General features: G+C 37.4%; 1 protein-coding gene across 1 annotated transcript in view; it reads left to right on the top strand.

Moving 5' to 3' along the window:
* COG5 (component of oligomeric golgi complex 5) overlaps positions 1–20,757 on the top strand; it is a 287,797-nt gene that overhangs the window by 244,742 nt on the left and 22,298 nt on the right. Inside the window, exons 15-19 of the mRNA XM_088834301.1 lie at positions 1,178–1,288; positions 2,714–2,776; positions 10,477–10,580; positions 13,684–13,921; positions 19,999–20,075. Coding sequence (XP_088690427.1) covers positions 1,178–1,288; positions 2,714–2,776; positions 10,477–10,580; positions 13,684–13,921; positions 19,999–20,075 — 593 coding nt within the window. The remainder of the gene's footprint in view (positions 1–1,177; positions 1,289–2,713; positions 2,777–10,476; positions 10,581–13,683; positions 13,922–19,998; positions 20,076–20,757) is intronic.

Here is a 20,757-nt window from a genome sequence, read left to right as displayed (position 1 = left end):
AAAATATGACATTTTTTTTCTTTCAACCCACCAACTTGCAAATGACTGTTTAGAAAACAACTTGATTATAATTTGGTAACTATTTGTCCATGAGGAAAGGCAAAATAAGTTGAAATTATTTAACCTAATGTCAGAAAGCTTTATGCTGACTTAAACCATCATCATGAATGAAAACTTTGATGAAGGATCATTCTCTTTATTCTAATTGGAGTTTTTATATTTTGAAATTGAATATTATTGCCATAAGTAGGAATTGAAAAAGTGGGAATTGAATTTAATTTTGAAAATGTATGTGTGAGTATCAAAGAGAACAGAAAGAACAATAGTATTTCTTTCACTCTTATTTTATTTGTCTCACTTTAACAAAGGGAAGATGCTCTTAGTTTTGTCTGTTTTTCCTAAAAGGTCAGTTTTTCATATTTGATATGTGCATCCACCTATATACTATTTCCTCATGATTTATTTTCATAATCAAGTTTAATTGACCTTTAATAATTGTTAAAGAGGATTGGATTAAAATATGATTAATATGAGAATGGTTATACGTGGGCTTTTTTCTTAAATGGGTCTATAATAGTTTTAGATTTGATTGGATAAAAATTTCATGTCCTTTTCCCTAATATGCATGTACTAGTACCACTTCTACTGATCACCCATACACAGTATAATCCTACACAACTTTCTTTTTAATCTACAAAATAAAGAGTATAATGCTTCTGTTTATCTCTTGTTTCATTAGACTATTATGACTGTCAAATGTCAAATAGGATGTAGGTTTATTTTTATTACTCCCACCCTCTCTCCTTTCTTTTTTTGGGGGGATGGGTTTTTTTCCCTGAGTTTTTGAATAGAAAAAAAGATGGTTGGCAGAAGGTGTTCCTCAGAAACACTATGCTGATGTATCAGAAAAACAGCACATCCTGGACTTTTTGGTCACACTTGCCTGAGGAGTCACCAGCTATGAAGGACTGATGAAGGGTGTTCTTCCTGTGTGAGACTAATTAGACTTCTAGGCTCATCATATTATCTCTGCAGAGGTTCCTGGCTATGCCTGAAGTCCAGAGCTTGACTTGAATATTTTCAGTTAACATTCGCTTTGTCAGAGGATCATAAACTTCCCCCCAGTTAAATATGAGCTGTCATTTTGGTAATGTCTTTTTGTGTTGAATTCTTACAGCTCTCCACACAAGGGGATGCAAGTCAGGTGATTGGACCTCTTACTGAAGGACAGAGAAGAAATGTGGCAGTAGTAAATTCACTATATAAGTTGCACCAATCAGTAACAAAGGTAACCTTTATTTTAATTGAGCTCTATTGACTTAATTTCAAGTTCTTTCTTCTTGCCTCAAATTTAGACAATCATGAGTTATTATTTAGTTTTTTGCCAAGGAATACAGTGAAAATGTGATTGTAAACTAAGCTGAGGACTGAACTCTTTCTTAAACAGTCTTCGATCCTGTCCTTTATTATTTGTCTGTACAGTTAGTTTAAAATACATGAGGTACTCAAGGGTGCTTGATAAAGTCACGTTTGTTGAACAGTTGATTTAAGGGTAGATTATATGTGTTTTATACCTATTAAAACATGATTTGATACCATATGGGTGGTAGCAGATTATAGCAAAGGTAGTAACAATATAAGAACTCATAAACTCCCTAACATGTCAGAAAGCTTTTATCTTTGCCCCCAGAAATGAGGGAGAAGATGCATTAAAAACAGTGATATATAATCTTATGATATATAATCACTGAAGACTACTTGTGAGTAGAAAAAAAAATTTGCTATTGTTCTACTAACACTTTTTAAAAAATGACTGAACTTTAACTTGTTTGCCATCATGTATTATGTCTAAGATGAACTATAAACATAACTAAGTATTAGGAAAGCAATATTTTCAACCCATCTTTCATTCTTGAGTCACTTGTGTTTACTCTACTAATGATTTTCAAAATATTTGGTAAGTAGGGAGATAGTTAGAAGACGTGAAGAAGCCAAAGGTTAGTTGATATTCCTAAAAATTTGACCTCTAGTATGAGCTTTTATATGCTAGACTGTATTTTAGAATACTTGTAATGACTTACTTGTAAATATATTTTCCATTTACTTAAATTTTTTAGCAAGTCACTTTTATCAATTAGGGGTTTCCAAACTGTGTATTTGGTACACTAAACAAAATATATTTTTAAAGAGTTATTAACAGGTAAATGTCAGAAAAGTAAATAAAAAGTATATATTTTCCATTTCCTTTCATTATTACTCTACAGACTCACAAGCAATGAAAAGTTGTATTTATTTAGCCTGATTTAAATGTCTTCATTGATACTTTCAGAATTTTCACAGTGTTGGTATTGATTTGTAGAAAGGGAAACATTTGACATTTGACTTGTTAAAAATTATAGTCAATTTAGAAAAGGTGATTCTTTTAAAGTAAATAAATATGGCTTTAAACCAATCTTTTCAAGTTAAAACTATATCATTAAGGAAAGCTAGCTTTTAGAATTCTTAATGTTTTAATTTTTTTTAAGTAGATAATTGCTTTATACAAGAAAACATTTTAAAATCTATCCTAACTACTGCATACTAATGGACTTTTAAAACATGTATGAGATGCTACTCTCAAGTAATGATAATGTGAAAACAGTTTTATCATGATCAAAATTAGTATTTATAAAAATAGATAACTTACTCAAAAATATAACTGGATTTGTTCTAGGTGGTTTCCAGTCAGAGCTCATTCCCACCAGCAGCTGAGCAAACTATAATTTCAGCCCTAAAGGTAAAAGAATTTAATCTTTGACTCTGTAGATCAGAGTCAGTTTTAGAATTGTTTGGATGAGTGGGAGATGTCACATTTAAAAATAATTCAGAATCTTCTCCATAAGCCAAAAGTAGCATGTTGATGATTATCCTAAAGAGAGAGGCTACTTGTGTGTTTATATTTTCTAGAATTAAAAATAGACCCTGTTGGTGTCTACAGATTGTGTTCCAGTTATGATAATTGTATCATAAGCAAGAGAAGCAAGAGTCTTATAAATATGCACTGTGTCTTAGGGCAGTGCTGCCCGGTATTATCCCAACAAAGCAGTGGTTCTCCATCAAGGCAATTTTGTCCCCTCGGGGCATTGAGCGATATCTGGAAACATTTTTGATCATCATGACCGGGAGCAGGGTGCTACTGGCCTCTCGTGCCAGGATTCTGTCACGCATCCTACAGTGCACAGTCCCCCATAACACAGAATTACTAGGCCCCACATCTCAGTAATGTCAAGGCCTGGAAACTACTGTGTACCTGTAAGGTGTGACACCAGCGCACATTCCCGCTTTTTAATGTACTAACGTAAGTTTTGCCTTGAGAAGAGTAAGAGAAGATGCAGTCAGTCCAAATCCTTCCTGCAGTGACCCTGCCAAGTACAGACTGAATTGTTTGTTAACAGACCTCAGTGAAACAGTTTTGGCCTTGCTTTTTAATTAAATTTCATTATGGGGCGTAATAACTGAAGAACAAACAGAATCCTCTGACTCAAAGGGAAAAAGAGAATCTTGAATTTTCCTAAGACTGTAGGAAGCTTACTGTGACACTTTGATTTAGGATGTTATGATGCATAAATGCAACCCAAGAACCAAAAATCTCCATGCTTTTATTATTTGACGGAAAAGATATTAACCATACATTTTTACTTACTACAGAATATAAAGACACATAGTAGTCTTCTCTACCTTGTTGAGATTTTTTCCAAAATTAAATGTTATTTTAGGCTCATAGTTCATCCTCTCATATTACCAGCATTAACTCCTATGTCATCAATGACATAATTAATGATTATACATTGAGTCATTTCATTATAACCACTTCAGCTATAAGTAGCATTTAAACACCTTAGGCCAATAGTTCTGATCCGTTTATTAGTGAGATCATCTTGCACAGATAGTGAGTATATTACTAAGTTTATGTAAGTTTTTATTGTGTGGGTTTGGTATTCTTTATATTGAAATATTTTTGCATTGTTGAGACTTTAGTATTTTTGTAATCTTAGTTGTTTTAGCTAAGTACTTCCCTTACCAAAAAAGCACTGTTTTGTAAAGAGCTTGTGAAATATAATCTAACATCCTTTCTCAGTTTCCTCTGGCAGTTATCAGTCCTGTACCCATCCTTTCCATGAAGGCATTCTCTATAATGCTGTCTTCCATGAGTTGGAAACCTCGCCTGACTATAAAGTTCTCTGAGTACACCATCATATTATAATACAGATAGAGGCAGTTTTATTCCTTCCTTTCTGATCTTGATGCCTGCTTTCCATGCTTTTTTCACCTGCTAGGACACCTAGTACCACGTTGCCTAGAACTGTGAGAGTGGATTTGTCTACTTGTTTCTAATGTGGGGAAAAGCACTGCGTGTTTATTTTACTATTTGAAGTAGGGTGTTTTCTTAGATGGCTTTTGTCAGATTAAACAGTTTCTTTTTTATTCCTGATTTAATGAGATTTTTAATGTTATAAGTGGTGTTGTTTCATCAAACAGCCTTTTCTGTATAAAATGATCACATGGTTTTACCTCTTTATTCTGTTAATAAAATACTGAATTTATTTTCAAATATCAAACCAACCTTGATCATGATGTATTACCCTCTTTATGTATTTCTTTCAGGATTTGATTTACTTAATTTATATTGAAGATGTTTGTACCTATAATCATAAGTGATATTGGTATATAGGTTTCTTTTTTGTAATTCTTTGTCTGGTTTTGAAATTGTTTCCTCCTTTTCTATTTTCTGAAAGAATTTGTGTAGAATTTGTATTGTTTTCTCCTTAAATGATTAATACAATTTTCCAGTGAAGCCATCTGGGCCTGTAGGTTTTTTTTTTTGTAGGAAGTTTATAACTACACATTTGTTTAATAGATTGAGGGCTATTCAGATAATCTGTTTTTTTTTTCCTTCTGGACTGAGCTTTGATTCTTTGTGATTTAGGTATTTGTCTGTTCATCTAAATTACCTAAATTTGTCAGAATAAAGCTGTATATGATATTCTTTAACTGTCTAGTTAAAGTCTATGGGATCTATAGTGATAATTTCTTTTTCTTACTGATGATTTGTGTTCTCTTATCTTTTTTTAATCAGTTTAGTCATGGGTTTACCAATTTCATAATCTTTTTAAAGAAATGTCTTTGGGCTTTATTAATTTTCTATACTGTTTGTCTTTCTATTTCCCTGATTTCTGATTTTAGATTTTTTTATTTCCTTCTTATTTTGAATTTTCTTTGCCTTTTGTTGTTTGTTTTTTGGAGACCATATACCATTGAGTTTTAGACCCCTCCCATCCTCTAAATTTAAAGTTGTAAACTTCCCTCGAACTTTAATTTTCATATGGCATGCTTTTATCTTCATTCATTTTGAAATATTTTTATTTCCTTTGTGATTTCTTCTTTGATTCATTTTCTTAAATTTATGATTATTTGCGGTATTTCTAGATATCTTACTGATTTCTTTTTTCTTGCTTATCACTTTTTTATTGAAGAATAGTTGATTTGTGATATTGATTTCTGATTTAATTCTGTTATCATCAGGAAACATTCTGTATGATCTCAGTCCTTTTAAATTTATTAAGTATTATGGTCTAGCATGTGGTCTGTCTTGGTGAATGAACCATGTATGCTTGATAAAAGCTTATAATCCTCAGTTGTTAAGTATCATGTTTGAAAATATCCATTAAGTCAAAGTGTAGTGATGTGTTCAGATTTCATTTGGTTCTACTGATATTTTTATAGTTGTTCTATCACTTGCTGAAAGATAGGAGTTACAGTTTTCCATGATTGTGGACTTGCTTATATCTCCCTTCCATTCTGTTGATTCTTGACTCTTCGGTTTTGAAGCTATATAACTAATTGTGCTGAGGCTCTGTTCTGTAAGTATTTATCATTTTTATGCCTTCTGATGAACTGACCCTTTTGTCATTATGAGATATCCTTCTTTTTTAGCTTTGCTAATACTTATTGTGATGCATTATTTTATCTGATATTAAATTACTCCAGTCTTTTTATTCTTAATGTTTACAGAAGAAGGTGTATCTTCTTTTGTCCATTTACTTTCAATTCCTCTGTGTCTTTAGTTTTTAAATGCATTTCTTGTAGATAGTATAGAATTGGGTCTTGCGTTCTGTCTGTTCCCATAATCTCTGCCGGAGAAGGCAATGGCAAGCCACTCCAGTACTCTCGCCTAGAAAATCCCATGGATGGAGGAGCCTGGTAGGCTGCAGTCCGTGGGGTCGCTATGGGTCGGACGCAACTGAGCGACTTCACTTTCACTTTTCACTTTCACACATTGGAGAAGGAAATGGCAACCCACTCCAGTGTTCTTGCCTGGAGAATCCCAGGGACGGGGGAGCCTGGTGGGCTTCCGTCTATGGGGTCACACAGAGTCGGACACGACTGAAGTGACTTAGCAGCAGCAGCAGCATAATCTCTGCCTTTGAATTGGAGTGTTTAGTCTGTTCAGTTCAGTTGCTCAGTTGTGTCCGACTCTTTGTGACCCCATGAATCACAGCACGCCAGGCCTTCCTGTCCATCACCAACTCCCGGAGTTCACTCAAACTCATGTCCATCGAGTCGGTGATGCCATCCAGCCATCTCATTCTCTGTTGTCCCCTTCTTCTCCTGCCCCAATTCCTCCCAGCATCAGAATCTTTTTCAGTGAGTCAACTCTTCGCTCATCTCACGCTAGTAAAAGTTGTCTGTTAACACAGTACAATTATCAATAAGGTTTTATTTAGGTGTATAGTTTTATTGTTTTTGTTTGCTGCCTTTGTTTTTTATTTCCTCTTTTCCTCCTTTTCTGCCACCTTTTGGATTATTTGATTGTTATTTTTTTGAATTTCACTTAAATTTATTTCTTAAATCTTTGTCTATGTCTCTTTGTGATTTTTTTTTCCATTGTTCTTCTGTGGATATATGCATTCTTAACTTCCCACAGTCTTTTAGAGTTAATATTGTACCGTGTCATGTAAAATCTAGAAACTTTGCATTAATTGAAGTACATTTACTTGCATGGAGTATCATTTTTTTATTTTAAAATTTCCATATTGGTTCTTTTTTACATTTTAAATCACTCTGTTGAGATTTCCTAATATTTATGATGGGAATTTTTTTCTTTATCTCATTGAGATTCTTGCCTGATAACTGTAGAGTGGGTCATTTCAGAATTGGCAGCTATTGATTGTCTTTTCCCTTTAGAATCGATAACATCTCCTCAGTTCAGTTCAGTTGCTCAGTCGTGTCTGACTCTTTGCAACCCCATAGACTGCAGCACACCAGGCTTCCCTGTCCTTCACCAGCTCCCAGAGCTTGCTCAAACTCATGTCCATCGAGTTGGTGATGCCATCCAACCATCTCCTAGCTTTTTGTTATTTAGTCATTTTAATATTCCCTAGACAATGTAAACATTATGTTTTATAGACTTTTATATATTGCTCCTATAAACATGTTGACCATTTCTTTAAGTAGCTTGTTGGTAAGTAGCTTGTTGAGACTCAAATTGTACACTGTCAGATCTACAGTTGGCCATGTCAAAGATCTCAGTTCTTTAAGCCTTAGTTGCAAGCCACTTGTTGTTTGCTTTGCACCCACATGGTTGAATAAGCTATAGACTAGTGCTGAGTTCACACGTGGAAAAATAGGCTTGTTTCTTCTCTGGCTCTCTCTCTGAAGTTCCCCCCTTACTGTCAGCAGCCCTGGTTGAACCAGGGACCCTTCCCCTGTTCCTTTGACCTGAAAGACTGCAGGTTTGGTTTGATTTTTCTCTCAGCATTTTAGCTACCTAGACTTGCCACTACCATGACTAAAATCACTCTCATTGCAGAGGCACAAAAAAAGAAAACTCTTTTCTGATTGTTATATATTTCCACACTCCTCTAAAACTGCTTGCTCTTTTTCCATCTCCAGAAGCCTCCAGTAGGTTTTTTGTTTTGTTTTTGGTATATTTCCACAATTATGTGTAGGAAGATCTGTAGTTAGGCACTCCTTCATACTGTGTAGAAAACTTGCCCTTCCTTCTTGAAATCTTCTATTTATTTTCACTATATTCCAGGATCTATTCTTACTTCTCTGCCCAGTGGCAAAGAATAACCAAAAGCTCATTGACGTCAAATGCACCTAGAAAGTCCCAGCTTTTCCACGTGATGGCTTTGGATAACTTTCTTAACTTGACTTTAGTTTCCCTGTCTACAAATTACTTTAAATTCCACATCAGTAAGTTAGAGATTCTCTTAATTCTTAGAGGAAGGAACAATTGAGTTTTCAATGGCATGGTTACCTGTGAAACCCAAAGCACAGTATCCATCACGTGACATCTACTAAATAAGTACTATTACCCCTTTAATCTGTCAGGGGCTGCTCTTCTGCATGACATGAAAATGGTATCCCTTATTCTATGAACTGTCCTCTAGGATCTCAGTGACTCATTTGGCTTCATCTTCTCTCTTAAAAGCCAAAGACAACCATATCTAGTTAAAACGTGTTAGAAACTACAACTGTGAAGCCCTCAGCCCCTGCTGGAGAGCCCATGTGGGTTTCCCCGTAAGTCCTTCCAACTTGTGTCCACAACTGAGCTCAGTATTTCCTCCCTCCATCCCTAAATCAGCCAGTTGCTTATGCATTTACACATTCAGTTGATAATGCCACCAAGTCATCAAAGGAGAAAAAAAATGAGTGTACCCTTCTGTCTTTCCATTCCCTATTTCTCACATCTGACCCCCAAGTCCTCTGTGCTCCTTTCCCAGAGTCTCTACCTCATCTCCTAGTCTCTGTTCCTGCTGCCTCTGGTTTGGTTCAGGCACTCGCCACTTTGCATCCTACTGTCCTCTTGCCTTTAGTCTAATTTACCCAGTCTGCTGTCCCAGCATGATTTTTCCCAAATTCCGATTTTTCCCAAATTCCAATCTTTAACCATATTTTTTTTTTTTCCCATTGCTTAAAACCCATCGTTGGTTTCCCAGTCCCTTCAGGACATATTCCTGTCTCCTTAGCAGCCTGCGCAGAGTACATCTGCTCTGTCTCTCTTCCACATCGGCAGCCCCCGCATACCCTGTTAAACTCCTTACAGTTCCCCAAATGTATAACCTTCCCCAGGCTCCTGTGCTCTAGACACATGCCACCCCAGTCTCACACCCTCCCTCCCAGCACATCCACTTGGCTTTTAACCTTTAAAAATTCAGTTCACACAACACCTTTTGTTTTTTAATCCTCTAAGTATAATTTGGGTGTCTTTCCGATGTTCCCTAGCTCTCAGAGCTCTGATATCGCCACAGCTTGTCTGTTGTCACTAGATTGTGAGCTCCCTGAGGGCACACTGTATGTGTGCGTACACAGACACACTCTCTCTTTTATCTTGTTTCATTTTCATCCTTTATTTCCTAAAGGAGAGCCAAGGGATTGTGGGGCAGAAGGGCTTAGAGAAAACACACAGAGCACATGTCTCTGTCAATCCTGTATACATATCTTTATTTTTATCAGCAAATTAAGGCTTGAGATGACATTTAGGAATCTTATGAATAAGGATCCTATTTAACTTTTTTTCATTGATTTCAATTATTTGTATGAGCCAAAGTCATCCATCCTCCTTGTATGTAATCATGATTGAAGCAATATAATATACTTAAAATTTAGATTTTGAAAGTTTTCTGAGGCCCAGTCATATTTTCACATAAAAGCCATAACTCTGGCCTAGGATCATAACATAACTGATGAGTATACTTCGCAGTAGAACAGTTTCTCAACCTTAGCACTATTGATGTTTTCAGCTGGATGGTTCTTTGTCATGGGGGACTGTCTGCTGCATTGTAGGGTGTTTAGTAGTGTCTCTCTCCTCCTATTTCCTGGATGCTGGAAGCATACCTCTCCCCCACCCCAGCCATGACAATCAGAAATGTCTCTAAATATTGCCAGGTGTTCTCTGGGGAGTAAAATTGCCCCCAGTTGAGACTCACTGCTGTCAAACTCTAAACAGAAATCTGATCCATGAAATGCCTAACTGTTCTGCCCTTTGAGAGTCACTAATATATTTATTATATCCAGTTTGGTATAAAGCATTTGATGTTGCTCCAGTTTGGAAGAAATTACTTTTGGTCTTGCCTCAGTCTTTCCAGAAACTTTTAAAAATGTGTTCATATTATCTTTGCTCCATAAGTGACATTACCCCTCTCTTCTCCTTTCTCCAGAGGCTCATTTGAGTGTTAAACTTTTTGAAAATATGAGAAAAGTGGGGGAGTTGAAATTTTTCAGTGCCGTGTTCCACATATTTTAAACTTTAAAAATCATTACTGACAGCCGTTATGAGAAGAGCAGACTTCTGTTTGGTTATTATAGTTAAACTGTATATAGCCTGAATTTGATATAATGTGAAAACTTTTAGTCAAAATGCATCTCACACCTCAGATTTCTTTGTGTTTGATCTATTTAAATTTTGCCTCTTCTTAATCTTCTTTTCAGGCGATCTATGTTCTTATGGGAAATGCTGTGCAACCCTTGCTGACTTCCGTGGGTGACGCCATTGAGGCTATCATCATCACTATGCATCAAGAAGATTTTTCTGGGTAATGACTTCCAGCCAAAGATTTTGCTAGCCTTCATAGCATTTGTTTTTCATTCCCACCTCCACCTCTACTCCCTAAGTCTCTACCATCTAGACCATCTAGAACCTTGTTCCTCTTGTGATGGAGTTGGCCTTCACCCTTATCCTACTTTATTCATTGGGCACCATTAACTGATTTTTTTCAGTCCTTCTTGTCATCATTTGTCAACTATGATTCAGACATGGAACCATTAATATCTGTGGGACTCAGCTTGTTATTAATACTTCAGGACGTTTGGTACCATCTTGTTTTTGCAATTATATTCTTTTCCTTACTTCTCACAAATAGCCTGTACTTGAGCCTTTGGTGTTGGTATGGTATTCCTTGTATAAAATGTCCTGTCTCTATTACTCTGCTAGTCTGATTCCCACTTGGGCTTTGAGGGCAAGGTCCTGCCCAGCCCTCTGCAAAGAAATGGTTTTCCTTCGTCAGAGTCTTAGTGCAGTCTAATCTGGTCACATCATTCCTAGCCATAAACACTGGCATTATTACATAGCTGTTTCATGTATGAACTGCTTATCCATATCTATGTTTTGAGAATAAAAATCATAGTTCCTAGCTTAGTGTTTACTGAAATCTTAAGTAAAATGGTTTTGTCTTAGTGTATTAGAAAACTGGAGAATTTGAAACAGTTTGCACATGTTTAAAGTGATTAAATAAAACATACTTTAGAACTAAACGTATCTACATTTTGTATGTAGATATATATATATATATATTCTTTCTAGTTTATAGTTAATTTTTGCTTTTAATTACCCTGTTTCTTTATATTCATGTTGTTTAATAGAGTACCTACTTTACTGAATTCTAGACACTGGTCTATCTGTTTATGGAAGAATTATGTGACTATTGCACTGTCTTTTAGTGTTTCAGATCACTTATTATTTCATTAAGAAAGTATCTTTTGAAAGGTGCAAAGGTCAGTCGATTTTTAGTAATAATGTGAAGCACAGAATGGTAAAGTGGGTTCTACACAAAAATGCTATAATATTTGGATACAGGAATATGAAACTACTGATTACTAGTATTTGGAAATAAATGAATTTTGTTCAGAAGGGATCTGAAATGTCCCAGTTAGACCAATCATCATTGCCTCTGAAAAGGAAGCAAAACTGAAGTAATTTTTAGAGGCTTGTTCTAATAGGAGTGGTTAGATACTTCCTTCAGTAATTGTGTTGATGAGCCACGGCTGGTGCCTGTGGATAACTGATTAGACATTAAAAGTTGGTTTCCCAAAGAGATATGTTTTTATTAGTTTGCTTAAATACCAGTGAACCAGATTGGTCCTTTATCTGATAGGTAGCCCCTAGGAGGACCCTAGGTCCTTGACTTGGTGGACAAGTACCTCAGAGGAGGGGAGAGCACACACAGACCCCAGAATGACTGGTGCTGCTTCTCAGGCATGCATCTGTTTACAGGCCTCTGCCTTCTGCCTCTGTATGCGGGCTCTTATTGCAAAGACCCTGACATTTCTGCTCCTTTCTGCTGCACTTTATCACTTGAGAACCTCTTACTAAAAACTTTTGACATAACTGGGAAAACTGAGTTTTAGCAATCTCCAGGCAAGGTTTATATTCTAGTAAATTTAAATCAGGCTTCTAATCCACATTGAAAATTGGTGATAACATATTTCAGAGTTTTGTCTAATAGAGCATTTTACTTATATTGACACATGTTTATGAAACTTGTTTTAGTGAGTTATTTTCTAATCCTTAAGGAAATCATATCACCTGGCCAGATTAAAATTCTTCAAGCAGTCCTCCAGAGTAGTACCAAGATAATGACAGTGCTTTTGTTAAAGCGTCAGAAGGTTAGAAAGAGATTTGGTGCCTTCCCCTCCACTCCCAACATAGCCTTTTAGACTGACAAAATCTGAATAAAGATAGGCCATGATGGTCTGAATCTGGCAAAACCAAACCCCACGTGAAGACTGCCATCACCTACTGAAGCTGCCCCTTTGCTCTGCTCCAAGCAGCACTCTGGCCTGGGATACTGCAAACGCCAGTGCTCCACCGGTCCCTTCCATGGCCTTGCCATAGTCAGGATGCTGTTTCTTACACCCAAAGAAATCCCTTCCCGCTAGAACCTAGCCTGTTTTCCCTGTTTCTGTCTGCTTTCTGGAACTGCAAGACCTTCAGTTAGCATTCCACTTATAATAACCATTGTTGTATTTTAAAATAATTAAGTTCACCTCATTCTCTTGCTCTAGGCGTTTGAATCATGTCTGTTGTTCTTCCGTAAACCTTTGCCAATTTCGCTACATCATTCTCAGAATATGATTTATTTTTTGAAAAAGATTCAGCATTATATAGCCAGTGATCTCATTGACTCTCTAATTAATATCAGGTGATTTCTAATTTTGGCATAACTCTTCTTTCCTATAAATATTACACATTCTTTTCATATATTCTTTAAAGAGCAATTATAAACACTTATGAATTATAAATAGTATTTCATGGAGCATCAGCTGGCATCATCTGTTGATCCAAATTAAAGCCTTTCCAAACATCTTCTGGGAGGAAAAAATTGCATACCATGTGTATTGTTACATAACCAGTTCCATAGTCAGAATTCTACTATTGGACTGATTGGATTAAATAGCACAAGAGCAGAGATATTTTTGCCAAGAATTTGTTTGGAGAAGGCAGTGTTTTCTGTTGCTACCGAATGTAAAGTCCTGTTTCAGTATCTAATGATTTATTCACTAACCAGGCAAACCATGTGAGTGGATGGAGAATTGCAAAGCTGAAAGAGTCCTTGAGAGGTCAGAGTGTGTAAGGCATTCTATGAATCATCCAAGACAGATGGTTGGTTTCCCTCTTCATAGTCTTTCAGTAAACAGATTCAAAGATTCCTTCAGTCATCTTCCTAGCATCCTAAATCAGTCTTTAAAATATGATTTAAACATTGTATGATGCTTTTTAACTCTTAACAAAAATATACAATGCCTTTTCTACCATTATGGAAAAAAATTGCTTAGGAATGAAATAACTGGCAGAGGGGGAAAGGAAATGTCCAACAGTGCCTTTTAGTGAACTGGCTGATTTTTTTTTCTCTTTTACAGATCATTACCCAGTTCAGGAAAGCCTGATGTTCCCTGTTCTCTCTACATGAAGGAGCTTCAAGGTTTCATTGCCAGAGTTATGAGTGACTACTTCAAACACTTTGAATGCTCGGATTTTGTCTTTGACAACACTGAAGCTATTGCCCAGAGAGCCATCGAACTTTTTATCCGCAACGCCAGTCTCATTAGACCTCTTGGTGAAGGTGGGAAAATGCGACTTGCTGCTGATTTTGCACAGGTAAAAAGGGAAAATATTTCAACCTCAATATTATCCATTTAAATAAAAGACCATCTGTGTATTATTCAGTGTTTTAAAGAGTTGAAACATGAAGAAGAGTAAACCTAAACCTAATAGGTAAAAAAGGAAAGAAAGGTACTTTCTTACAAGATATTTTTTTACTTTAACAAAAGAATCGTCACTCCTCTTTGATAGTTCAAGGTACATTAAGTAGCTCATTACACAGTAAAGTAGCATTTCCCATTGTTCATAATATGGGACTTTCTCATGATTTTATTATCCTATCAGGTCAGTAGTGATAAGAACAACTTATTAACCTTGTTGGAAAATAATGAAGAGAATGAAATTTATCCTTTAAACAGTGGGAAAGGGCAGTCTGCTCTCATGTAAAGAGGAGCTCCAAAACATGTGTGGTTCCAGGGTCAGCTCAGCATTCCAGGGCAGGTTCTAATTCGTTCACATGTATAGAGGTCCAGGTAGACTGTTTGACCCTGGTCTGTTAAATAAGAATACCTTTCTTATGCACGGCCAGCCTTAAAGTCATTCTGCACTCTTCGATGTGAATGAAGTAGAGTCACATTAAAATAGCAGAACAATAATCAGCTCTTATAGAAAGGTTTTTTTTCTTTAGACAGACTTTTAAAAAGCCTTATAAATATAGTATCAGAAGCAGATAAGAACTACCTCACACATCTACTTTCATTAAAAAAAAAAAATTAGGAACAAATAATTCATATTTACATAGCATGTCAAAGGTGAACTCATTTTTTAAGCCTTTGAACGCTGTTAGTCCTGCTGGTCTAAACAGTAATCCAAATGGATTATTCCCAGTGGTGTGCACCATCCTCCCTGTTTATAAAAGTAGACAAGTTGTAATGTCCCTCCTCTTTATTCCTGTGTGTATCTGGGAGCACCCCGCTCCCAGGAAAGAATGTGGTGGGCTCCTTACACCAGGCAGGGATTGTAGAGGCTCCTCTGCACCCAGCAGTTACAATAAGGTACATATCCTGATGTTTCAAGAACCAGGCTCTCTGCATGTTAATTGGTCTAGAGTTAGTCATTTTCATCCCCAGATGATATGCCCGAGACCACTAAGTCAGAGTGAGGAGCCTTCCTTTGTGAAATATGCCTTTAGTAGCCTCAGCGTGAGAATACTTACAAATGTCACCATTTGTGTAGCTCCTTTTACCCTTCCCATTTTTGTCAACTTAATTCTTAGGCACCTGTACATTTTGTTGTTACAGGTAAACTTCAGCTTAAAGAGAATTATTTGTCATGTCATACTTGTGGGTATGACAAGTTTATTGGGGTTACAGGGGTTACAGGCTGATTATCAAATGAAAGCACAGTGATGTACCAAGACCTGCTCTTACTTGTTGAAAACACTGTGAGCTGTACCCCAGTGAGTGTCTGTTCTTCTTTCCCCCTTTCCTCCTTCATTTTGTTTTTCTTTCCCTGTCCTCTTCTCTCTCCTGGGCTCCCTCCCCCACCGGTTTATTTGCATTCTGCTCCAGCTGGTTCTTGAGTCACTTTCCTGGAGGCAGCACTTCAAGTCCAATTAGAGTGGCAGCCGAGCAGGAGATGGCCGACATGAGAGTGCTGCGGGAAAAAGGCTTTTTTTTTTCTTTAATGATATATCCCCTTATGAGTCCTGGGAGCTGGAGAGTGCTCTCCTGTGACCCTTGCTATCGCAGCTGGCACCTGCCTAAAATGCCTAACTTCCAGGGGCAGGATTGAGCTTCTGCCTTCCTTAGAACCACACATTTCAGAATTTTATATGGCATTTCCTTCTTTCTGAAGACATGTTGCCTATAAATCAGACCTTTTCCCAGGTCACTTCTCTTAAGATAAATGAAATTCATCAATCATTATTATATACTAACTTATTTGCACCAGGGCCACCTCTGTTTTCCATCTCTTACTCAGTGTTAGAGTATGTTTTCCAGCCCTGCAGTGACACTGGTGGCTGCACCCTCTGTGGGCTGATTCCTTCACTCCTGGACAGTGTCCCTGCTTCACAGCACCCTGCCCCTCACTGTGTGGCTTCTTCCAGCCCTGCAGGTTGTGAGCAGTGGAATGACAGGTACAGGCACTTAGTAGTTAGTCGTGGGTGTGGCCAGTAGCTTTGGCAAATATCATCCAGCTATTGTATCTTCCCCTATATTTTAAAAATATTAAAGTGAGTTTGAGGCTTTCATTTCATTTAATGTAGTTTCTTACCACAACTACAATTATGATATTCTACCTCACCTTTTGTACTTGGTTGGAAATATTTTTCTGAGGTAAGTCAAAACACTTAGATGGCATTACCCTGACATTTATATTCATGACAGGCATCACCTGGGACTGGAAAGCCTTTTGGCTGCCTCATTACTGAACGTTCTATCAACTTGTATTCAAAATTAAACAAAACCATAGCGGCTCTTAGAATCAAGAACACACTTATCCTTGATGGGTTTCAAAAAAAGTTCTTGTGATAAAAGTGCCTGCTATTCTGGCATAAATAACAGAAAGAGAAAGAACTCAGAAGAGAGTAGTTTGGGATTACTGATTATTTGTCATCAAGTCCAGCTTGCAAAGGCAGATAATGATATATTTTTAAAGATTCATGTAGGAATCCTAACTTCTCCTCACTGGCACCATTACACAGGTGAAAGAGAAAATATTTTCAGGGAGCCATCTGGTGGGTTCATGATGAGGAACGTGCCCAGCACATAGCCCCTTAGGAATCAGGTCACGGGCATGAGGTGGTTTCCTCATGGTAATTAATTCCCTACTGTGACCACATGGTCTCTGGGTTTACACTAATCACACAGCAGTCCTCAAGCACTAGGCTTGTCCAAGCCACTGGGGTTCTGCTGATTCAGAATCTCTCTGGGGACCTGTCCACACTGTCCTTTGAACCACACATTGCCCTCTGCTCCTCAGTTGTGTTTCTTTCCCAGAGAGAAGGATGGTCTTTTTTAAAAACATCAACATTTTACTTGTTTAGTTTTGGCTGTGCTGAGTCTTTGTTGCTGCGCAGGCTTTTCTCTAGTTGTGGCGAGTGGGGGCTTCTCCCTAGTTGCTGTGCTTCTCGTTGCGGTGGCTTCTCTTATTTCAGAGCACAGGCTGTACAGCTTGTGGGCTCAGAAGCTGTGGCTCCTGGGCTCCAGAGCACAGGTTCAATAGTTGTGGCATGGGCTTAGTTGTTCCGCGGCATGTGGAATCTTCCCAGATCAGGAATCAAGCCTGTGTCTTCTGCAGTGGCACACCGATTCTTAACCACCAAGCCACCAGGGAATCCCTGGAGAAGGATGACTTTTGACGTTGGCATTAAATTATTTACTTAGTGGCACTCTGAGCAGTTTCTGTTTATTTCTGGTTCCCTTTTAATATATATTTATGTCTCTCTTGCTTTTTGCCTGAAAATTATAAATTTAGGGGAAAAATCCACAAATAATCAAGATTGTAATTCCTGTTGCCTTTTCTTCTGAACAGTGTCAGGGCAGGAATGCCCAGGAGTATCTGAAGATGCCCTGTGGTTAGCCAGATGTCCGCGGTGGGCATGGAGCAGCTCTGTAATTAGTTAACCGTGCCTGCTGCTAACTGTTTGTTGCCTCCAAACAGGAGAGCTGGAGAGAGGCAGTTGCAGGTGCTGTTTTGTACCACAGCTAATGGCATAGTCACCTCCTCTAAAAGGAACACTGCTGCCCTTCAGAAGCCTGGCCTTTATTGTTTAGTGGAACTCTGGCAGAAGATGATGGTCGTTAGTACCCTAGGGGTCCTTGATGGATGAAAAATTTATGTTAAACATTTAACATTTTGAAATTGTCATATGGCATAGAAATCTCCTGCAGTCATCAGAGATGACACAGCCATTTGGGGTCATATTCTCATACTGTAATTTTCTCCTAGCTGTTTTATTTAACATTCAGTCCTGCTCAAGTGATAAGGCAAACGTTGTTTGCTGTAATCTTTGAAAATGATAAAGCCCACTGGGGTAACTAAAAAAAAACTGACAAATTTCAGTGTGTAAAAAACATTATAAATACACCTCCACAGAGAAACAGACAGGCATAGGTACATGTTAATCATATTTTTACTTTGTGCTCACTGTAAAATAAGTACTACATTCTGTAGGAAACCAGAAATTCCTATCTAGTGAATAAACTAACTAGGTCCCAAGGAACAGCCCATTGCCCACTGTCTTCAAGGACATTGGCTTGAAACTGTTCTCTTTTGTAATGTTGGAAAGAATCTGACTTTTCTTCCTCAGATTTCTCTTTTTATTTACTTATTCTTTTGTGTTTTAGAAAGTTTGCTGACCATGTAAGGTTTCCCTCTAGGACATACAGTACATTCTGTGTCTTCTGTATGCTGAGAGAGAAATCCATCAGTCACGAGTCACCCTCAAGACCATCTGAAGAAAGGAAGCTGCTTTATAATTCTCCCCTGACACTCAGTTCGCACAGTTGATTTCACACTTGTTGTTTCTCTTAATAATAATCAGTATGTGTGTGCGTCTGTGTTTACACACACAGATCTCTCATAAGCTAGATGAGTGAAGATTATATTATTTAAATAAATATGTATCCTCTTCAATAAATTTGAGAGCTCCTCAGGGGTAAGACCATCTAATTCATCTTCTTATCTCCATGTCTGGTTTGGTGCCTGATTCAGTTCAGTTCAGTTCAGTCGCTCAGTCGTGTCCGACTCTCCGCGACCCCATGAATCACAGCACGCCAGGCCTCCCTGTCCATCACCAACTCCCGGAGTACATTCAAACTCATGTCCACAGAGTCGGTGATGCCATCCAGCCATCTCATTCTCGGTCGTCCCCTTCTCCTCCCGCCCCCAACCTTTCCCAGCATCAGAGTCTTTTCCAGTGAGTCAACTCGTCGCATGAGGTGGCCAGAGTATTGCAGTTTCAGCTTTAGCATCAGTCCCTCCAATGAACACCCAGGATTGATCTCCTTTAGAATGGACTGGTTGGATCTCCTTGCAGTATAAGGGACTCTCAAAAGTCTTCTCCAACACCACAGTTCAAAAGCATTGATTCTTCGGCGATCAGCCTGATTAGTAGGGAGTAAAAAATGTTTCTCAAATGAGTGATTACATCTCCATGGTCTTCCAATGGCAAGAAGATGTGAACAGTTTTTCAGAAAGATGGCCAGCAAGACAGATACCCCATTTTTCGTTCATATGTTTTTCTTGAAGAAAGATGTCGATTTACCAGGGAGCCGGCTTTTCTCAGAAATTTTCTAAACCATTCTTTACCAGGGCTCTGTTCATAGCAAATACAGTGAAATGGCTTACCATCTGGCATATATGCAAAAACTTTGCATATGCACTTGGTATATAAAGAACAGGTAACCTCAAACTCCAATTAATGACAAAATTTCTAGTCAAAGGAGGAAAATAAAGAGAAGTAGTAGTTGCTGAATTCTTTAGTCAGGAAGCAAATTAAGCCACTAACAATTTAAAAGGGGGAAAATTTTTTTAAAAAAATGATAGTAATTGCTGACACTTAATAAGCACTTCCTATATGCCGTGCACATAGTGCTTTGTGAAATTATCTGTTTTGTTTGCATAATTTTATGATGGGTATTATCTGTGTTTGACAGATGAGGAATTTGGAACATAAAGAGGTTAAACCCAGAGTCATACAACTAGTCACTGTAGACCAGAAACTGACACATATGTGCTGCCTTCAGAGTCAGTGCTTTTAATCACTTTTCACCAGCCTGGTGAAAACTGTCATCATTTCTGTTTAATAGAAAAAGACTTGCGATGCTCGCTTAAAGTACAGACACATAGGCAGTCTTGAAAACATTTCTTTTTCTGATGTTTCAATGGAGAAAAAAAATCTAAACCTTCTCCTCATACACATCAAAAACTGCTTTTCTATTCTTATGACCTTTTTAGTAAATAAATGCAAAAGCTGTCTAAGTTCTTGCCTTTTAATAAACTTGACATTCAAAACTGCCTTACAGTGCAGATCCAATTAAGTTTACTTCAAGCTACAACTTTCTGTGATCCCAGTTCACTTCAAGATTCTGATATAAAAAGCTATGGGATATCTTTTAATATTTCAGATGGAGTTGGCTGTGGGTCCATTCTGCAGAAGAGTATCTGATTTGGGAAAGTCCTATCGAATGCTGAGGTCATTCAGGTGAGGCATAATTCTGTTACCACTTTTAATGTAACCATAGCCTATCAGCAGATAAATCCTTTCCTATTCATGTTGATCTACATGAAATTGCCATTATTCAACCATTTTGTGATATACAACAAACAATGTCATTTTCATATGGTTCATCTTGAAAGTTATCCAAGCCAGAAATTTATAATGTTATATGCAGTAACGTGTGTGTGTGTGTTGCAGTTCAGTTGCAGTTCACAAGACTGAGCTGTTAAATTTTTTATTATGCTCTTCCTAGGGGAATTTTTTACATTCTCCATTCTTACAGAAATATATTGAATAATACCAGGCAGGTCATAACTATATAGACATCTTTTTTGGAAAATGTTATTGGTTCATTTATTATTTCCAACCCAGTCTACTTCTAAAAAGGTCACAGGTTGCATGCCGTTAAAAAAACAAAAACAAACTATTAGAGTATTTGAAGAACCGAGTTTAGTGTTGAAATGCAGAGAATGACTGTAAATGTAGTAGATACTTTAAGGTAACCATGGCTAATGCAATTGAGCACAAAATTTGGGATTGAGCTTCCTAGAAATCAGTTCAAAAAGAAAAATGAGTTAATTCAAATCTATGATCTAAGAATGTATCAATTTAACAGGAAAATCCTTTTCAGTGCTGAATGCTTAGGTAGACCTTTTACCAACTCAAA

The sequence above is a fragment of the Moschus berezovskii genome, chromosome 3 (assembly GCF_049115385.1).
Source record: "Moschus berezovskii isolate FMDL1 chromosome 3, NW_MosBer_1.0, whole genome shotgun sequence".
Lineage (NCBI taxonomy): Eukaryota > Metazoa > Chordata > Mammalia > Artiodactyla > Moschidae > Moschus > Moschus berezovskii.
The sequence above is the reverse complement of the archived record's forward strand: the minus strand, read 5'-3'. Positions and strand labels throughout refer to the sequence as shown.